The sequence below is a fragment of the Trachurus japonicus genome, chromosome 8 (assembly GCF_045865225.1).
Source record: "Trachurus japonicus isolate A0001 chromosome 8, Traja_1.0".
Taxonomy (NCBI): Eukaryota; Metazoa; Chordata; class Actinopteri; order Carangiformes; family Carangidae; genus Trachurus; species Trachurus japonicus.
In genome coordinates this window covers 24204022-24224233 of record NC_140914.1, presented here as the reverse complement: position 1 = coordinate 24224233, position 20212 = coordinate 24204022, and the positions used below count along the sequence as shown (strand labels likewise).

General features: G+C 40.7%; 1 protein-coding gene across 2 annotated transcripts in view; it reads right to left on the bottom strand.

Moving 5' to 3' along the window:
* Nucleotides 1–17319, bottom strand: part of mei1 (meiotic double-stranded break formation protein 1) — a 63864-nt gene extending 46545 nt beyond the window's left edge. For both annotated transcript variants that reach the window (XR_015036312.1, XM_085784858.1), the window contains exons 1-10: nt 17159–17319; nt 16828–16951; nt 15167–15217; nt 14078–14151; nt 13148–13253; nt 5914–6123; nt 3768–3934; nt 2641–2755; nt 2057–2176; nt 995–1094 (exon numbers count right to left, since the gene is read on the bottom strand). Coding sequence is in view for 1 of the 2 variants with exons in the window: in XM_085784858.1 (XP_085640984.1) it covers nt 995–1094; nt 2057–2176; nt 2641–2755; nt 3768–3934; nt 5914–6123; nt 13148–13253; nt 14078–14151; nt 15167–15217; nt 16828–16951; nt 17159–17311 (1220 nt within the window). In the remaining variant the exon portion in view is untranslated. The remainder of the gene's footprint in view (nt 1–994; nt 1095–2056; nt 2177–2640; nt 2756–3767; nt 3935–5913; nt 6124–13147; nt 13254–14077; nt 14152–15166; nt 15218–16827; nt 16952–17158) is intronic.
* Between the last annotated feature and the right edge of the window lie 2893 nt (nt 17320–20212).

Genomic DNA, 20212 nt, shown 5'->3' with positions numbered 1-20212 from the left:
GCAGAATATCAGGGAAATGACGTCTGAGAGGATTTCAAAGGAGGGAAGGAGGGAAAACCTCAAAGCTATCCAAGATCCAGTAAGACAGGCTTCTGGATCTGTCCACAAAATTCAGAGTCACTGACTAAGTGGAGGCGTGTGTGCACTTGTTTGCATGTGTATGAATTTGTGTGTTATTTTGCTGTATTTTTCAGGAAGTACCTGAAACAAAACAGAGTGAACAGGAGCAGGCCAAACCAAATACGATCATACATACCAGTGCCGTCACAAATGTTGTACTATTACACTATATAACTAAATTGTAGTTTTACAAACTAATATGTTTTAGGCATCGATTGATTCATTCACTGCTTTTACAAATAGCTAACACAAAAATGTAATATCACATAATCAACAGCCAACATATCTTTGCAGAGATCTGAGGGCTACTGTACGACACGCTGCATAAATAATACACTGCTCTTCCAAATAAAATATTTCCTGATGAAATGTATGTAGTGTAAAGTCTGTGAATCATCCAGACTACCACATATTGCCTGTTGTGCCTGAGTTATACATCACGTCTGTGTCATTTTTCATTTCTTCTAAATGTAGCAGAGTCTCAGGAGCAGGCGTCACATGACCTCAATAAATAAACTGTGTTGTTTGTGATTTAGCTGTACTGCCCTTTAACATACACACTCATGTGTAACGATTTGCATTTGCGGGAAATCAAACAAGGACTGTTTGATTAAAATGTCAACACGAGCAACGGCTAAGTGGACACCGTAATTAAAGCATAATTATTTTTATTTGCTACAGCTGTTCCCTGGTGCTGTGACAGCACTCTGTCCAAAGTGCAGACTTCCTAAGGTGTATTAACACGATTTTTAGTCAGTGAGCAAAGACGCTCAGTAGCCTACAGGATATTTCAAGGGAGCTGCACACCCCATGCAGGGGGAACATTCTGGCACTGGGCCAACTCAGGAAAGAAAAAAAATCACACCAGTCTCACCTTTCCAGAATCTCAGTGAGGAGCAGCAGACCTTGTTTCTGCACTTCCAGGTTGGACAGCCGCAGAGCCTCCTTCAGACTGCACACCAGGGACTCAGTACCTAACGCACACAAACACACACTGGTTGCGTCAAAGAAATGCTTGACTTAACTTCACACATGGCCAGGCAGGCTGCCCCCCCCCGTCTCCCACCACTCACACACAGTCTAATCTTGCTTTGTGCCAAAGGAGTGTTTTCAGTACCCCACAAGGCTGCAGCAACTTCCTCCATTAAGATGAGTGACATGCTCATATAAATGTAATACATGCACAAAGCACGGACACAGACAGTGGTAGTGGCGCATCTTTCTAATTTAGTACAACAAAGAATCCACTGTGATGGACTCGTATATAAACTGAGAAGAAGACCTTCAGAGCACCAAGAGTAGCTCCGCCCCGTGAGCTCGTAATTCAAGTCTTTACTTCAAGTGATTTTCAAACAGTTTCTCCAGAGTGAAGCTAAAGTGCTGCAGGATTAAAGGGTGCCACAGTGGAACCACAAATACATCATCTACTGTACAAGCACACACACGCACATACATACAAATACACACCAATGTAATGGGACTATATTCAGTTTTTTTTTTGCCAAAAATGTAATTACCACTACATTCTGTGGCCAGTTTGTCTGATAATTGTGTTACATTACAATAGCAGTGTCTGTCTAGTTGATATAACACAATATACAGTAGCCCTTTGTTCCTCTAGTCTCCCTTGTAATGTAAATGTGATGCTTGGAGCAGATGCAAATGTCTAAAAACTGCAACGGAGAATGAGGCAGAGGCAAACTACTCCACCTCCTCTGTGGCAGGTTTAATTAACCTGCAGGATTTTCTCTTTGAGCTGCTACACGACTCGCCTTTTCATCAATTACCCATCAGCAGTTATTTTCAGACATGTTAACCGATATATATACACTGTATGTGAGACACAAAACTGATGTTCAATGGTGGAAAAAGGGTTAGGAGGAGATTCCCTGATTGTGGCTCATGGGTGTTTTCTGGCGTGTGCAAGTTTGCTCACCATACACAGAGTGACACTGGGAGAAGAAGAGTGGGTCTTGGCTGAGTAGCACCAAACTGCTATAGGCGGACCACAGCAGCACCTCACTATTAGTACTGGCCAGACAGTCAAATAGAAACTCTATAAGGGGAAAGAGAGATGGGAAAAAAGGAGAACTTTTGTGAGGGAGAGAAAAAGAGAAGAGTGAATAACATTGCTACACTGCAACACTGCAACACTACATTGTAGCATCATCATCACCACTTCCACAATATGGTGCAATATTTTCATGCACCTGATAAAAAAAAAGAAATTATGTCAATACTCTCTTTCGAAAGCCAAAGCATATTCTGAAATTCTGGGGCGAGACAGAAATACAAGCAGAACCCCTACGACGTTGAAAAGAGGCAGTGCATAAAAACAGTGGAGAGGCAGACGTGAAGTGAGGGAAATAACAAAAAGTTTAGACAAGGAGAAGGAGAGAAAAGGGAGCACAGTAAGAAAGCAAAGGAAATTATCTGTACAGAGGAAATCAAAGAAGGCAGCTGCTTGAATAGCTAACCTATCCCGGCCCCTGTGTTTGTGTGTCTGTGCGTGCGTATCACCAGGTACGTCGGCCTTGATGAAGGGAGCGCTGTACTGACTCGGAGAATGAACCAAGACAGATGCAATACACTTAGCACTGGTCACCTGCAACGTCTCATCCCCACTCAGCAGCAGCTGGAAGACACGTTTTATGGGTTTTATTGGAATCCACCACCAGTCGGCTGCAGACACAAACAGCGTGCCAGGGCCTCTGCAGTGTTTATAGACTCTCTGAGGTACATAAAGCTTCTCCAACACTACCAGGTCGCTGGTGACAGTGTGGGATGATGTAATATTTTGCCAACTGTCAAGCTCTCATCTTCAGTACTGTTTATGCTCTCAGCTGCAAAGTTTGCAGTCTGAGGTCAGTGGAGGACAAAGGGAATTCATTGGTTCGTTCATGCCTCCACTAAAATGTTAATATTATTGTTAGAAGTGATTAGTTATCATTACTGATTAGTTATGTCTGAATAAGTGAGGTCAATGTGATCTATATGAGAAATTACTAAACTACTCCGAAGCTTAGTGAACACCTGTCATTGTGTTGGTTATGTCACTTAGCACCAATAGCAACAACCAAACAATTCAGGATGTGGAAAAATATGCCGTTTCCTAGTCATACAGTATTGTTTATACAGTACTGTCACTTTACACTGTGAATTAGACTGAAGTCTGCATGATTTTTTTTTCTTGTTTTGTATTAGTTTGCACTGTTGCTGTTTGTTATTTCTCTCTTTTTGTCTTTCAAGTTCTTTGTTGTTTTCCTCCAGGTATCCCTGATTCACAGTCACTTCATGTGGTGGGATGACTCCGAAAAAACAATACATTCATTGTGTTTTAGCAGATGATTAAGACACGGGGGATTCTTTAGGTCAGAGTTAGTTTCAACACACTACTGACTGATCTGCAAAAAAAACTACCAACGTCATAGCTGTGCTGTAATGTGAGTCATGACCGAGATAATCTAACTAGATGTAATCTACACATTGATTTCCCAGACATGAAGCACAAATATTTTTCCAGGGTAAACCCCCACTGAATCCTCATTCAAAGGCCCATTAATCCAGGATTAGAACTTCTTGTTATGATTATGTCCAGTGCCAGAATGCAAGTTTTGAGGGTGTGAGCAGGATGTTTGGACAGAGACCTGTTTCAGTATGAGAGGCAGATGGCGGTGGTCAGGGCGCTGTTGCTCTTGGTTTTGGCAGATGACCTGGCTGTCGTTCTGGTTCTCACTGCACATGGTCGGACTGTCGGGGCTGTTCATCAGAACCGACACTGTCTCTCCCAGCTGCACCAACAGCAACAGCAGCCCTAATGAATGACAAAATACGCGTTCAACACAATAACACAAAGGTGATGGATACAGTACATATACAAAAACGAAAACGGAGAAAGTTCTTTGTTTCTTGTTGTTTGGTTTTAAAGGTATAGTATTAGTCATGCTCTGATATAACTGTTTCTTTAGCATTAGTCTAAAGTGGTCCTTAGCTTTTCTCCTGTTCACTGTTGCACAACCAATAGACATGCACAGACTAAACCTTCTGTGGTGTGGAGATTCTTCACTATCTATGAGGAAAATACTAAAAATGCAGAATAGATCTTGCCAAAACATGGCTTGAATAAAAACTGAAATTCTGCTCTAATTATTTCCTAAACAGAGACTATGAGACTGTTGAACTGCTCCACACTGCCACACCTCTGAATTTACATGAAGCACTTGGTGATAAATCTAATACATTTTTATTCACTTTTACTTATATAGGCTTTTTCTCTTTTAGTATTTAGTATGTTAGTTATTATTCATCTATTTTCTTACTATAGAACTGTACTGCATCTCGTTCCTCATATTTGATGTGTGATGTCATCAACAACACGGCCCAGTGTCACAGTACACACAGAGGAGTGCAGAGGCAGAGCCCTCCATTATGACTTTTCTTACTCATCCTAGTCACCTGGAGACACTTTTTGAATAATACAACAATGATGATGAGCTGCTTTACTCCTTCTTGTTGCTGTTCTCACCAGGGCTGGTGAGGGTAAGGCTGTCTAGATTACACAAACAACAAGAGCGACAGCTCAAACATCTCCACTGTGAAAACTGGAAAAAAACCACCTCTCACTCTTCCAAATCCACTGAGAATCTGACAACTTCAAATCTCTAAACTCACACACTGGATAGATTATTATCCTCAACACCAACTCCTATAAGACATAAACACTCTTTCATCTCAGTACGACCTCCCTCCTTCCTCCAGTTAGCCTCAACCTACATCCTGCATCTTTACCGAGAACGATGATGATGGACGTCCCATTAAATGGCCTATTAGCTTTTTTTTAAATAAGCTATTAGCTTAAAGGAAGCAGCTCTATTTCATCATTAATAACCCCTACCAACTTTCAGACCCCTTGTGATGAGATAGCAGTTGGTTAATTCAGTTTGGTTCTGGCATTAAAAAAATGACATAAAAAAACATAATTGCTCCCCGTGCTATAAAGTCTTTTACTCCTCTTTGAAGTCCACACCCTAATTGTCCTCATTCTACTTTGCTCCCAGGCAGTTGGTAGCGAGGTTATATGCTTCATAAATGACAACAAATTCATAATAGCCTTTTCCTCAGACCGTCACCAAAGTAGTTGTTGTGCTCAGCTCAAAATTGTATCCAATTTTAATAACTTCCTCCCCTTATCTCCACTCGCAAATTGTATTTCTCAAACTTGCCTTGCTCAACAACTTCAAACCTTTGGCTGATAGCGACTCAATCACACTTAGTCCATCCAGTATAATAAATCTAAATGAGGCCGATAATATATGCAATTTTTCATCCAGGCAGCTAATGATGGGCTCAGTGATATTTTTATACATTCATCTTGAGATGATATGTTTCTTCATAGTGGAACAGAGTCAAAAGTGAGTAAAACTCACTCTACACATGTGACCATGAAATCTTTTAGTTCAAAAAATGAATATTTTAATTTTCTTTTGCAGAGAAGAGCCTTTCTCCAGGCAGCTAAATTCAAAGGTATTACTCTACTGAAATTATTGAATGTGAGGAATAAAAAAGTTCTAAAAACCTTTTGAGGTTGGTGTCATCACTAATTCCTGTTTTGTCAACATGGTTTATCTTATTTCACGCAACCTTGTTTAGATGTTTGAATTCGTCTCCCAAAATCTTGCATCAACTGTGCAAGTTGAGATATAGGGCAGAATTTTTTTAATCAATAATTTTCATAAAAAAATTTTTCCAAGAAAAAGTAAATAAATGAATAAAACTGGTTGATGTTTTTCTCACCAATGCAGTTGTTGATGAGCTGTGGGGAGGCTGCGTTGGCTAAGGTCTGCAGCAACAGGATACACACTCTGTCCCTGACGGCGATGGGCAAAGACTGGGCCACCGAGCCGCCACCTGTCCCGAACAGTTTGAGCCACACGTACAGCACCGACGCCTTCAGCACTTCATCTGGGTAGAGCAAGGCTGAGCACAGATGCTCCAACACGGGCGCTGGTGGACGGAGATGTGAAACAGAAGCGTACACACAGAGAATTTACACAGAATAAAGGAGGAAGGGGAAACACCCACATCATGTACAGAAAGTGGGTCAGTGCAACCACAACAAATAAATATCTTACATATTAATGGCGTTTAGCAAAAACAGCAAGTTGATTCATGTGGGTTATGGATTTTTTGGGGCTGACGTCCACATTAGGTAATAAAAAATTCTGATAACCGATATGCAGATTAAACAATTACATTTTTTAAAAAACAAAACAAAGAGTAAAACAAATAGCTCCCTTATAGATCTCTTATAGATAATAAATCCCTTATAGATCAAACACTTGTTTCAAAGATATAAATTGAAGGCAGAACATTTTACTATTTTCAAATACTTTTATTGTCAGAAATTGTGTGGGGCAAACAGCAAATGAAATAAGCCTCTCTGGTCTGGTGTCCTCTAAAAGTGCATTCACATTTTCTTTCCTCCATTATTCTGAACCATGAGGTTATTATGAATCAAACTTCCAGAAACGCCTTTTCATGCTCAAAGTTCAACGTTAAAAAACACAGTCAGGTGTTCAGAAATAGCCGTTTGTCCTGTTTGTCGTGCCTCCTTCCATGAGTTTTCACGAGTTTCCGCACAAGTTTACCCGAGTAAGGGAAACAAATTTGATTGGTCGTTATCGAGCGGGCAGGATATTCAATGCTTGGGGCAAGACCGACCTCGGTGTGTGTGTGCGTGTCTCAGATGTTTGATTGACGGATGACGGATCCAATATCAGCGGCTGATGAATCGTGAGAAACGTGACACCTGCATTATCCAATGCGAAAAAAAACTACCCCACTTTCATCCCGGATTTACTCGAAAATAGAATTTTGAACAAAGTTTGGAGTTATTACACTAATGTTAAGACCCACCGTGGGCTCAAATTCAATTTTCTTTTCTGAACACCTTTAATGTGCTGAGTCATAAGGTTATCGTTATATGGCAAAGTTACATTAGTATCAATTGGAGCGGGGCAATGTTTTTTGCAAGGCAAAGCAAGGGAATTTTATTTGTATAGGCCATTTTTACAAACAGTTAGCTTTACATATCATCATTACAACATCCTCTACTCTTAGACCCTCACTGACTGAGGAAAAACTCCCAAGAAATCCCTCAACAGGGCAAAAATTGGAGAAGGAAGGATCCCTCACCCAGGATGGCCAGACATTTTGCAGCGTAAAGGCTGGAGCAATAACATTAACTGTTGAGTTATTCATTTACATCAGGCCAGTAATGCATTTTACTGAGCACTGACATAATTTCTAAGTAAAACCAAGTCACAATGCCTGCACTTTATTAGTGAAAATGTAAGCATTAACATTGGCATCTATTGGCCAGCTTTTGGCCGATTAAAGATTATTCTCTAATGGCTATAATTGGCCGATTAAATCGGCCAGCCGTTTAATCAGTCAGGCCCAGTTATGATACCATACGTTTGAAAGAAAGGCCTTCGTTGTATGAGCAATTGATACAACACAGATACACAGACAACAAGATGGATGAGCAGAAAAACCACTGGGAACAAAGTGCAGCTGAGTTTCACCTTAATAAACTCTCTAGCTGTTGCAAACTATTGCAGAGCCAGCAGTGGAGCAAAAGTTGCCATGAGGATGAAAGGATCGAAGACTGGCTATTGGGGACAGTGCGCAGTAAATGGGCAGGCGAGGAAGAGAGAGAAGCGAAGATTTAAAAAATACATTGGGAGTAGGATTGTAGTCCTTTGTCTGAACACAGCAGACAGTAGCTAGAAACGACTATCTGACATAGAAGGCATGATTCAAATTGGCAAGAAGGGGAAAAAGAGAGAGAGAGAGACACACAGAGACATTCGTGGAGAGTGAAACTTGTGGAGAGCAGAAAGGAAAGGTAAGAAGTTACGGGTAGTTGTAGAAAGGCTGAGTTAATACAGGAGGGAAAACCAGAGATTGAAAGGGTGAGAGACAAATGCAGGGAGGGAGAGCCAGGCACACAGCCACAAAAACAAAGGGGAAGACAGACACACTGAGGGAGGAGATGGGTGACATACATGTTGTAGCAAATATGTTACATTTTTTGACCAAACACTCTAGAAAAACATTCAATTTGTTTCATTACATATTTTTTGCCCTGTGACACCCCAACAGGCTGTCCTAATAGAATGTAGTTAAAGCAGAAGTAAGCGATCCGGTCGTTTTGGCTAACTTCTTGTCAGTGGATGGAGTTTGCAGTCCCCGCCCTCGTCCCTACGTCACCACATTCACGCGCATCCCTTGGCTGCACACACAGAGAGGACCGCTCCTTTATGCCGTTCTCTCTCCTCATTGGATAAAGGTTGTAGGATAAAAGGAACGTTTTCTCCTCGGCTTACTGCAGAGCAGAGTGACTGACAGTCCCGTGTTTCAGACCAAACACTCTATATAAGTGATTGCCGTCGGAAGATCTAACTATTTAAGACTTATATTAACACAAACATTCCGCTTAATTCTGCTTTAATATCAGAGTGAAAGAAAACCCACTCTTTAAACAGCCTTTGGGCCTTTGATATATTCTAAATACCTAATATCCATTGAGACATGCACTAAAGAAGAGGACATTGGCCACTGAGATCCCTGACTTAATAAGGACCCCAGGAAGACTAGCCTGGCGTTTGTTCGTCGGCTAATGGGGATCCTCAATAAACATAAACATAAACATAAGGACAAATTTCAATGACTTGAGAAAAATTGGGAGTCGCTGCATAAAATGTGTTTCAATGTTTCTTCATAAGTCTATCTGTAAGGAAAAGCCAGTGACCTCAGCATTCAGAGACAGATTGTCACTTCATGAGTCCACCGACTACGTTAAAAGTTTGACATTTTTTATATTTCTACCAGTCACTCAAACTGCAGAAAGTACACTGTAGTCATAATATCTGCTTGTGTTCCTGTTGAGTTAAAGCTTTGAATAACGGCCGCAAGTGTTTTGGAGGAACATTATAGCGTCACCCTGAAGTTGCCCTTTGACATTTTCAGTTTAAAATGTCATCCCTTCATCATTTCATCCTGTTAGAAGGTTTTGTGTCATAATTGCCATTTCGATTGTGGCCAAAAATATGACTGTGTGTGACCTTTTGACAACCAAATCCCAATCAATTGATCCTTGAGTCCAAGTGAATGTTTGTAACAACAATGTAATGAAATTCCATCAAATGGTTCCTGGTAAACTGTTCACATCAACGCAAGGTCACTGTGACCTTGACCTTTCACCTCTGACCAAAATGTAATCAGGGTTAGGGCAGGGTGAGCCCTGGTTAATGCTTGTACCAAATTTTGTGTTTATGAAGCCAAAAGGTTGTTCAAAGGTAAGGTAACTATGACGACTTTCACCTTTGACCTCTCCAAAACCTAATCAGTTCATCCTTGAGAACAATTTCCAGAAAGCATTACCGAGACGTTTTGTTGACAAATATGGGATGGAAGGACAACCTATAAGCCTAATACCTCTGGCTCCAGTGTGGAGGCGTAAGAATAATCAAGAAAATGATACAGGGAAAAAAGCAGGAGTGGCCAAACAATGTGTGTGTGTGGTCTGGAAGAACAATAGTAGGACACAGAGCCGACTTTGTGCTGATTTTCATACAAAGTACATCTACTGCTGTGAGCAAATAACAGCTCTCTGCACAAAGCCACAACTATAAAATACAGGTCAGACCAAATGACTGACCAACAGCAGTGGAAAAAGTGAAAGAACAGGCGCCAGTGCATGTAGTTTTATACGAGGACGTACATACTCATTCAGTATGGGAAAAACTAATTAATAATCAAGCTCTGTTAATTAAGTATCATAACCTGTGTAAGATAACCAAGAGCCAATTATAATAATCATTCTACTGCAAAATGTCATCAAATTACTGGACTGAACAAGTATTAAAGAATGACATTTTATAGAGGATGAGCCACAGACAGAGACAGGTGGCTAGTGAAGACAGAGAAACAACTATGAAAAAACTATAAACGTGTGACTTTGAACAAAAGAATAAACAATGTTATAGTGCAGGTCAGCGCCGGAGCTGGAAGGAGACAGAGGAACAGAGGCTGAGCGGGTGTAAAGAGAGAGAGAGAGAGAGAGACATGACAGAGGAGGAAAGCAAAGCCCAAGCCCAGCTGCTCTGTGAAGCAGATCAAAACCCATGTGCGGCAGGAGAGGCTCCCAGACATGTTTGATTAAACCAAAATATATGAGGCGGCCAAGATGAGAGCCAGGCATGAAGAGAGGGGGAGAGAGCAAAGAGGGGAGAGGGGGAGAAGGAAGATAAGACCTCCGTAGACACAGAGGATGGAAATGGAGGGAACAAAATGTGAGAGTGCTAACAGGATGGGTGGGAAAATAAAAGCTTTACTGCTGTTCAACACCACACGTTATACTGCAAACAAACAGAAACAGACACACACAGAACTGAAATAAAAAGATCAAACAATTTTCTTTTTTTTCCCCTTTCTTTGACAGAGAAAACAAAAGGTTCATTTCCGTTTGCCTTGTTTACTGCTTTGCCGCTCGACTGTGAAGCTGGAAGCTGTGCACTCGCTGTCCGTCTAGTGATCTGCTTTCTATAGTGTCTATTGTTTTTTTTCACTTGCCGCTTTTACCCTGCTAAACAAAACCCTTCTGTCTCCTCTCTGGCTTTTTACACTTCCATTGTTTCCCACATATAAAATGTATTTACTTTGTCCATGTAAATAACCAGCCTAACACCAAAAATAATTCTCTGTATTTTTCTCTTTCGTTTAAATGTCTGCGTTAAAATGCAGTTGAAGGAGCAGACTGAGCTGTCAAGATGGAGTTTTAATGTGGAGTCTTATCTCAGAAATGATGTCCTTAATCACTTAACTTTGTCACTTGACTTGTCTTCCACTTATCTATGTCTGCCTTCCTCTTTCCTTATCTCATTAATGCTTCATCTTCCCTCTCTGCTCCCTCACTTTTCATCTGTATCCACTCCTCAGCTAGGACCTGAGGGAGTAAGACACCAGCAAGCAGAAATAAGAGAGGGATAGGGGAATAGAGAGAGAGAGAGAGAGAGAGAGGGGAATGAAAAACAAATTCAGGCAGAGAAAAGCTATGTGGTGAGGAAAGCAGAGGGGTTAATCAGTGAGATAGGCAGGCAGGCAGCCAGGCACAGTGAGAGAGAGAGAGAGTGAAATGGGTTGGGTGCTCTGGGCTCATGTTGTCATTGCTGCGCTGTTGTCGTTAGTCCAAACAGCCCCACGGAGACATGCTGAGTGACAGGCTACAGACAGGCACACACAGTCAATAGTGGCAGCCTGCATCTTGCATCAGCATCACAACACCCCACCGCTACCTGCAGCTGCTCAGGGGAGCTTGTAAAGCTCATGAAAATACATGGAAGGTGGACACACAGAGCACAGTTAAATGACAACGACGCCTGCTCATTTGGCTGAAGACTAACATTCACAGCCACCTATGGAGACGAGCGCTCAGCCGTGACAAAAAACACACGGCGGTGCACACGGACGCCTGATGCTGATTCGCGCAGCCCATTAAACAGGGTGGTAGAGGGTTCGTTGAGCAGGCTGACATCATACAGGTGGTTGTAGGAGAGATTAAATCAGCATAGGTGTGTCGTGCGTAGGTGTGTTATCGTTCCGCATCAAGGGATGAACATGTGTTTGTAACTTTTGTAACTTTTTTTTTTCCCGTCGCGAGCTGACGTAGGACAGGCTAGGCATATGGAAAGTGTGGACACAGAGCAGTTTTCACAGTCCAGCTGGAGAGTAAATGAAAAGGTCATTCGGCTAGAGAAATTAAAATGAGAATGTCCGGGGGAAAAGAATATGTAAAATACAGTTTTGTGACATTTTTGTCACCTAAGAGACAGAGGGAGTGCAAAAGGATACAGCAAGAGGCAGTGGACACAGCACAGACGTTTCTGTGCTATTAGGATAATAATATAATAATAATAATTAGAAAGGTCAAAATAGACTGTTGAGGTTTAATGTTTTTAACATATTCTTAGATCTCAGCATCTGAGGTGAAAGGTTTCTGTTCTCCCTCAAATGTATGAGGTCAGGGTTTGCTTTAGAGTATTCTTTGATCAGCCCACACTTCTTTGCTTAAGGACACTTCAGGAAAGTAAGTGAGGCTAAACCTGAGTGCACAGTTTGAGAACACTAAATACATCATCACTGGATCCACTACTGAGAAAGTTAACACGGCAATGATATGAATATCAGACAACATTTGAGAGGACAAAAGCTATTTATCACCTCCGCTCTAACAGCAATGTTGACACCAATGTGGACTCCTATTGACATGGAAGTGTTAGTAATGACCACAAAAAATTAATTTCACATAGGGCTGCCACATTCATCAAATTTTAGTTGACGGTTAATTGCCATACGAATAATTGTGATTAACGATTTAACTGTCTTTTTCAGATCATTCAGATCATCATCAACATAGTTTAATAATACACCTGGCATACACTTCATGAAGAACAAGAGCCATTTATTGGCTTTAAACATTGGAATATGCAAATAAAAACATTGCATTCCTGTTTGACTTTAGGCTTTGCAACCCATGATGCAAATGTAAACATATGCTCATCGAAAAGCTGTCGTCGAATATTAGAAATGAAGCTCCTCGAGATCAACAGTTTGTGGCGCTCCACTCATGTGTCATTGAAGCATAACAGAAGAAGATGGTGCAACGTGATGATATCATCAAAAAAGAACCAGTCAAGCCTCAGACGGTGGAAAAGGACGAAGAAATAGTGATAGAAATATGACATTTCTGTTAATTTCATCCAGCTGTTTTTATACAGATGAATGGAAACGATTTTAACGGTTATGTGAAATACTTGCGGTCAGCTCAAATGATTGTAATCAGGCAATTATGTAATCAATGTGACAGCTGACAGGCCTAATTTCACATGAAAATACACTATTGTTTTGCTTCACACGCCAGCGCCTGCGTAACTATGATTATGTGTCTGTTGCATCAGCTCACCATACTGGGTCACCAGGCTAAGGGCCACGTTGGGGACTGCTTCCACCAGGGTCCCCAAGAGGTTGAACACGGGCAGGAGAGCTTTCACACTGAGCTGGTCACTCACCTGGACAGGGGACGCACAAAGTAAAAATCAGTAATAAAAGACGTACACCTATGTAAAGGAAGTGGGAAGGAAGATTAACATTCACAGTGTAAAGCTTCACAGCATAGAAAAATGTTGTACAGGACACAAGATCAACGAGGCGTCAGGTACTCACAGAGATAGTCAGGGACATTGTGCATAGAAATGGGCAAGTAATGCAAAGGTAGATGTAAATTAGATTGATGTCAAAAATAAACCAAAACTGTACAAGGTAATACGCCTGGTAATGATATTTTCTTGTCAAGGATAAAATAAAAATCATCACTTCAAGACAGTTATAGCACCACAAAACAAGCCACTGCTACAACACTACATTTATACACAGAGCCGCTAACACTTTAATCTGAGACACACATTAGTAAGTTTTGTTTTCAGGACTCTTTTACCATCACTCAGCCAGATCACAGTAAAAAAGGTTCTTTGAATGCATTTACTTTAAACATAAAGTCCTCATCAGGCTCTATTCTAGTAACACAAATGAGACATGTCTGCACCTCTACCTGGAGGCACACCTCTCTGTCACCATCAGTATATACACAGCTTTACTATTTTCCACCCGCAGTAAAGGCTACTGAATGAAGCTTTTCCACTACTACCTCCCCCAGAGGTGACACAACAAGAGCAGGTGGGGGGGGGTGAGCACACTGTCTGTTAACTAAACAGCCCTCGGAGGGTAGGGTTGCTTGTGTGTTGAAAGTTTTACGAGGTTCGTGTCGTGTTCCTGTGCCTGCTTGTGTAGATTAACGATGTGTTTCTCCATATGCCCATAAATGTGTTTGTCTCACCTGTTTGTGCACCTCATCCAAAACAAAGCGATAGGACACCTCGCTCTGGAGCTCTAACAGCAGGTGGACCAGCACTGGTGCACATAAACACACACATATGAATGCAGGTACGTACACAGATACATTACACGCACACAACAAATAAAAAAAAATAAACACAGTTATGCATTCCTTAAATAAACATGATGGTTGGGTCCAGTTCTCTAGGAAAATGTGAGAAAAACTAAATATCAGCTCAAGTTCATAAATTTCATATTTATGAATAAGTTGTCCATTTAAATTCTTTATGTAATCTTATGATTTTGTTCACCCAGTGTTTATCTTGTCATTATATGCTGCCAACAGTCCATACTGTTTATTAACATCACATCTGTAGATCCAGGTATACCCGCCGCTCTCGTTTACATGGCTGCTCAGCTGCTGCTATAAAAATCCTTGCCTGTCTTCCTCCACAAACACGTACCTATATGATGACTGCATCATTTGTGTGTTACAAATAAGTTTCAGAATGTGTTATTCACACATTATTCGTACAGAGAGCACAAGCAGTGTCACATTTAAAGCACTCCTCTAACTATTATAGCAAAGAGGTCCCTAGGGCATTGTAAGACAGCTACCATAAAATTATTCTGTCATTTGCACTTACCAAAACATTTCTGCATTTTGAAAGACTGAGCTGCAGTGAGACAAATCTGCCTATGCACTAAAAAACTGCTAGTTTGCTAAGAAGCAAACATTAAGCCAGGATACAGACAAATCAGTTATATATAGCTGCCTAGAGAGAAATAGGTATAGTTATACAAAGTGCAGCAGAGAAAGAATATCAACATGGGGGAACAAGGCCAAAGCCGCTGAAAATGTTAAATTTAGACACTGGAACTGTGGGATGAATGTAAGATAACTTTTGTTACTGACAGTGACCATTATAACAGTCACAAAGAGAGTTTGTGTGTAAGTCTCTGAGAAGAAGAATGACTCATAACCTCTGTGTGTGCACTTTCACACTGTCTGAGAGGTAGTGCATGGACAGTTGGACACACACGTGCACACACACACACACCAAGACACCACAAAGAGGCATCTCTTCACCTTGATGAACCTTTTCCAGAGTGGCTGGCTCCTCCACAGTGTGAAGCATCCCTAGGGACAGAACAGTAATGACAGGCTAGATTTAAAAAAGAAAAAGGAAAAAAAATGTGACTCCACAAACCCACTGAAACACACAGAGGTCTCATGCAGGTGTAACAAGACAAAGGAGGCTAGAAAGTGATACTGATACAAGGAAAAAAAGGACAAAGTAGGTGCAGAAGTATTGCAGCTTTACAAGGCACAAACTACAAGGTACAAAAACACTGAGTGGAGATCAGTGTTTTGGAGTTTTGTCTTCTGATGAAACTGTACATTTTCTTTTTACAGGGAACCCGTGTGAGAGAACAAATGTTGCATCATCTGTAGGTTGGATTAGTTTAACTGGATTTTTCACAATATGTAGCAGTAACAAAAGCCATAAAATGAAACAAGTGTGTAAAAAATTGTACCAGCTCTATGGCTGCATCTGTAAATACTACTCTTGTCTAGGCTTGTACGGGCATATTTGATGTTAGATTATGTTCTTCTGGGCAAATGGTATAGCTCAGTTCAGCAGACCACTTGCACTGCAATGATTCATTTTATGTCTTGTCATATTGCTCAGAGCTTTTACAGACAGTTCACCATATATTCTGTAATTGCACTAATTTGATAAGAGCTAAAATTGTATAGGCCTAATACATATGCTGCAATAACCTAGGAAACTGTATCCAGCACTAGAATCAGTAATATCCTCTGATGATGCAATACCATAAAAATACACCATGGGATAATCATAGCCGAGTGGAACTCACCAGCGCTATTTAACACACACACACACACACACACACACACACACACACACACACACACACACACACACACACACACACACACACACACACAATACTGATGACTTTATATCCCGTTCATGTACATGGATGCATGGTGCTCAGTTCATTCCATTTGAAGATTCATAGCAATCATCCTGCTTTGTTTTCTGATGTGTAAACTGTTCAGATCTTTTTGATAGAGAATTTGTCTGACTCTGCAATGAACATAAAAGTGCATATTTAACAACCAGAAAACCTACAGTGAGGTTTAAAGATTATTTCCTTCAATTAAGTTCTTTGACTGAATCCATTTTTTTTTTTTTTGCAAATAGCTTATATTTTCCAACAAAAAAGAAAGAGTATTGACCATGAAATGTTTTTTTGATAGAAAGAAAACATCTGAAAGAAACAAAGCTGTCATCGTGACTTCAAGATTGTATTTTTACATAATTTAACTGCAATGAGATGGCTATTGCTATGTTTTAATAAAACAGTATTCTGTTAATTCTGTATTTTGTATGGTACTATTCATACAATCTGATAAAATCTAAAGACTCAGTTGTTGAGTCTGACCTTGCAGTAAAGCAGTAATGTGACTGAGGCACTAGCACAACTGTGAAATGAGAGTGACCAAGGAGACTGAAAGTCATTCAGCGCCAACTCAAACTAGTGATGTGTCTAAAACAACTATGCACTGCTCAGAAACACTGTAGATTCCTCCTGTTGATTAATAAATAAGTGACCCTCCAAACAATTTATACCAGTCCAGGTCTTCTCAATAATTTGTGCAGGTGTATTTCCCCTCACATCCTAATGTGACACTGTATTGTATGTGACACTGCTTCTCACCCAGTAGTGAAGATAGGAAACGCACAGAGACTCTGTTGTCCTGTTGTAGCAGCTCTCTCAAGGCCCCTGGAGAACGCTTGAGCACCCCACTGATACCAGACAGGGCAAAAGACTTCCTCACTGACTGCACAACAAACAGAGAGGGAGAGACAAGATTAAATAAAGCCTGTATATCAAGTGACATAAATAGGATAAAGTATTTTCCATAAATATAAATATGTAAAATCCTGACAAGTGCCAACAGTGGAACAGTTAACTCTGGTGGTGGGAGGAAAGCTTCACATTTAAATAAGATGAACATATTATTATATTGTCATTATAAAGGCCTCACCGCCACATCTTCACTCTCAATCATTTCAATGACGCAGGCCACACAGACCAGCAGCCCGCCGCCCTCTGCGGGCCCCAGACGGCCGCTCCACTTCGGGTCATGTCTGAAGTGGAGCTTGTCATTAACAATGTCACACACACTCATCAAGTCCATCCGTTCACCTGTTGGAGAAAAATGGCAGCTCAGGTGCGTAAACAGCGAGCTAGTTCGTGTGAGCAGGCTAGCTAACGTTACTGGCTAGCTGCTAGCTACTTGTTCGTCCGACTCGTCGAAAAAAAAACCCAGTTTCTGTTCGGCTCACTTACGTAAAAATGAACGAATAAATTAATAATAAGTTAAATATCAATTAACCTACAGCATAAAATGCGGTTATTCACTCCAGTAGACTAACCTTTAAGTTTATAAATTGTGTAGCAGTTTCAAAGTTGTACCACATGAGATCATGCTAATTTCAGACGCACCTTTCAATCAAAACTTTATTTAACAATCTACCCTAAACATGACGCACAACGGCACAACAGTGTCATCAGAGAATTTCTAATATTGGCAACGGATAAAGTAGTGCTAAGAGCATGCTAAAAATGTATTAGAAATGTGGCTGGGGAAAAAACTACTATTAATCCCATATTACTGTATTTAGTTTGCTTTTGTTTGTTGTACCCAGAATAAGTCAATTAACAACATATTTTAGGTAGATTTTAATTATCTTAATATCTTTCCTTTATCATTTTATCATATAGCCTACTATGTTTATCATGTTGCTCTCTTGCCATTCATGAGAAATGAATATTGTGAGGATGTCCTTGATATTTCTGTAGGATCTCAAATAGAGACAGTGATTGGCAGTGACTGAAGAATTGGCTTCTACTAAAACTAATACTGTAACTGGCATACCATCACATTTATGATAATTGCATATTTCTTTTTACTTCAATTGCCTGAAAATAATTTTCTTCCTCAGTTAGTTAGTGTCATCAAAAGTTCAAGGGCAGGCTGATATCTTCTATTTCAGTAAAATGTATAGGCTACGTTATTATCTTCGAAATGATGTATCAACATCAATTTATCCTCTAATGAATGTTTGTTGAATGATACGCTGTGAAGGCCACAATTTGGTTATCACCATGACAACAAAAGCCTCTCAGCAACTGAGAAACTATCTGACGATACGAGTGTGGGGGCGAGTATCAGCCACTACCAACATGTCAATTTATAATCTCTCTGTACTTCTCCTTAAACACAGTTCACTGCACATCAAAGTAGTGCACGACATGAAATGTAGCCAGCTTAGCTCTGCCTCAAAGTGAGTGTGTTTCTGTGTGCCAGCGTGCACGGGTGTAAGTGTGTGCTGTGGGCTGATCTCTCATAGTTTCTGAGTGTGTAGTGCACTTTGCCTTTGACGAGAGCGCTGTGCTCCAGCAAACTTACTGAAGGCAAAGTGTTCAGTGTTAGAAAGGACTGTGTGTCTGTGTGTGCAGGAAGTGGTCAAAGCCTTGTTTGGCTGACAGAGAAGCGTATCAGTCCTCTGACTAGACGGTGGAAAACATTTGTTTATGAGTCCCCATTTGTGCTTGGACGGCAGCTAAATCCATCAGTGTGTGCACTTTTATTGGCCCCTGTGAGTGAGGAAGTGACAGTAGAAAGAGACAGAGAGCCCTCCTCACTGCTCAGGTAGGAGCCGGTGCGTATCCCTCAACTTTATTTGACAACAATTGCACATAGATAACACTTCAGGGCCCAGTTTAGCACAGTAACAAATGGATTCAGCTCCTGTTCAGATGAAAGTGTAGACTTAACAGGCAAAGATCTTTTGCATCAGTGTTTGCCCTCTGCTTTTCTGTCATTTGGCTTTATTATTTATCTTGAACCACTTCCTGTGTATCCCCTTCAAAACACACACATACATACAGACTAAGATTACTGTGAAGAATCTCACATTGACAGTTAAATTAATATTTTTTGCTGATTTTACTCCACCGTGTATACAGTACCAATCACCGGTGGGTGTTGAGCTGCCCTAAATATAGCTCTATACCTGTTTCCATTCACCTCAGCCCACACTCTGTCACATCAATCTGCACATTTTATTGTACCATAGGCTATTGTTTCCATGGAGGAGGAAGTTAAAGGGCATATGGCAGCAACAAGTTTTTTTTTTTGGAAATGTAATGACTGCATTATGCAAAAACACCTGACTGCAGTGGAGACTGTGTAAAAACATCAAGCTGCTACACTCACACTCAGAAACAATGTGCACATTGTTGGACAGATAACAACTGTTATTAAATCATACTTTACACAAAACATATCATGTCAAATGACTGGCAGCTGGTACCTGACAAGACTGTAAAAAAAAAAAAAAAGTTTTGGTTGTGGGTAAAGATGACACAAAGTTAAGAGGTGGGTGGAGCAAGTTACACGCGTCTGCGTGTGTGTGACTGTGTGTGTGCAGGAGAAGCATCGACGGTGTGTCTCGGCTGCAGCCCTCAGGTGCCTCACCGTCAGAGGTGAAAGCTCCTGGAGCCGCTACGATGGATTTAATCAGCTGATTAAAGCCGCAGGCGGACGGTGAATAAATCCAACATGCTGAAGCAGCGGAGGAAAGTGAAGTCGGGATAAAGCCCGGTAAAAGTGAAAGTATCGACCGACGGTAAGACGTTGAAAACTTTTAACTCACTGCTACTTAACGCTCCCTCTAGGTGTGTGTGTGTGTGTGTGTGTGTGTTTTTTTTGTTTATTGTATTTTCTACTTCATCAACTGTTGTATTTTCATCCTATGAAACAGTATCTTTTCATGTGGCGTTGCTTTACATTGGCTATTTGGTGACTTCAAAACCATATTCTGACCCCAGTGTTAGATTAGAGTGCAATCCTTAGAATTAGCACAATAATACAACAGTTCAAAGGGGTTTAAAGAAATAAAAGTGATTTGATATAGCTTGTTATGAACTTTGGAGATGAGTTGTAGTTAGTCATAGTCTGACACATTCCCTGCAGCTGTTTTTTTGTTTTTTTTAATCTAGAAAGTATCATAATCTGCCTCTTATCTTGATT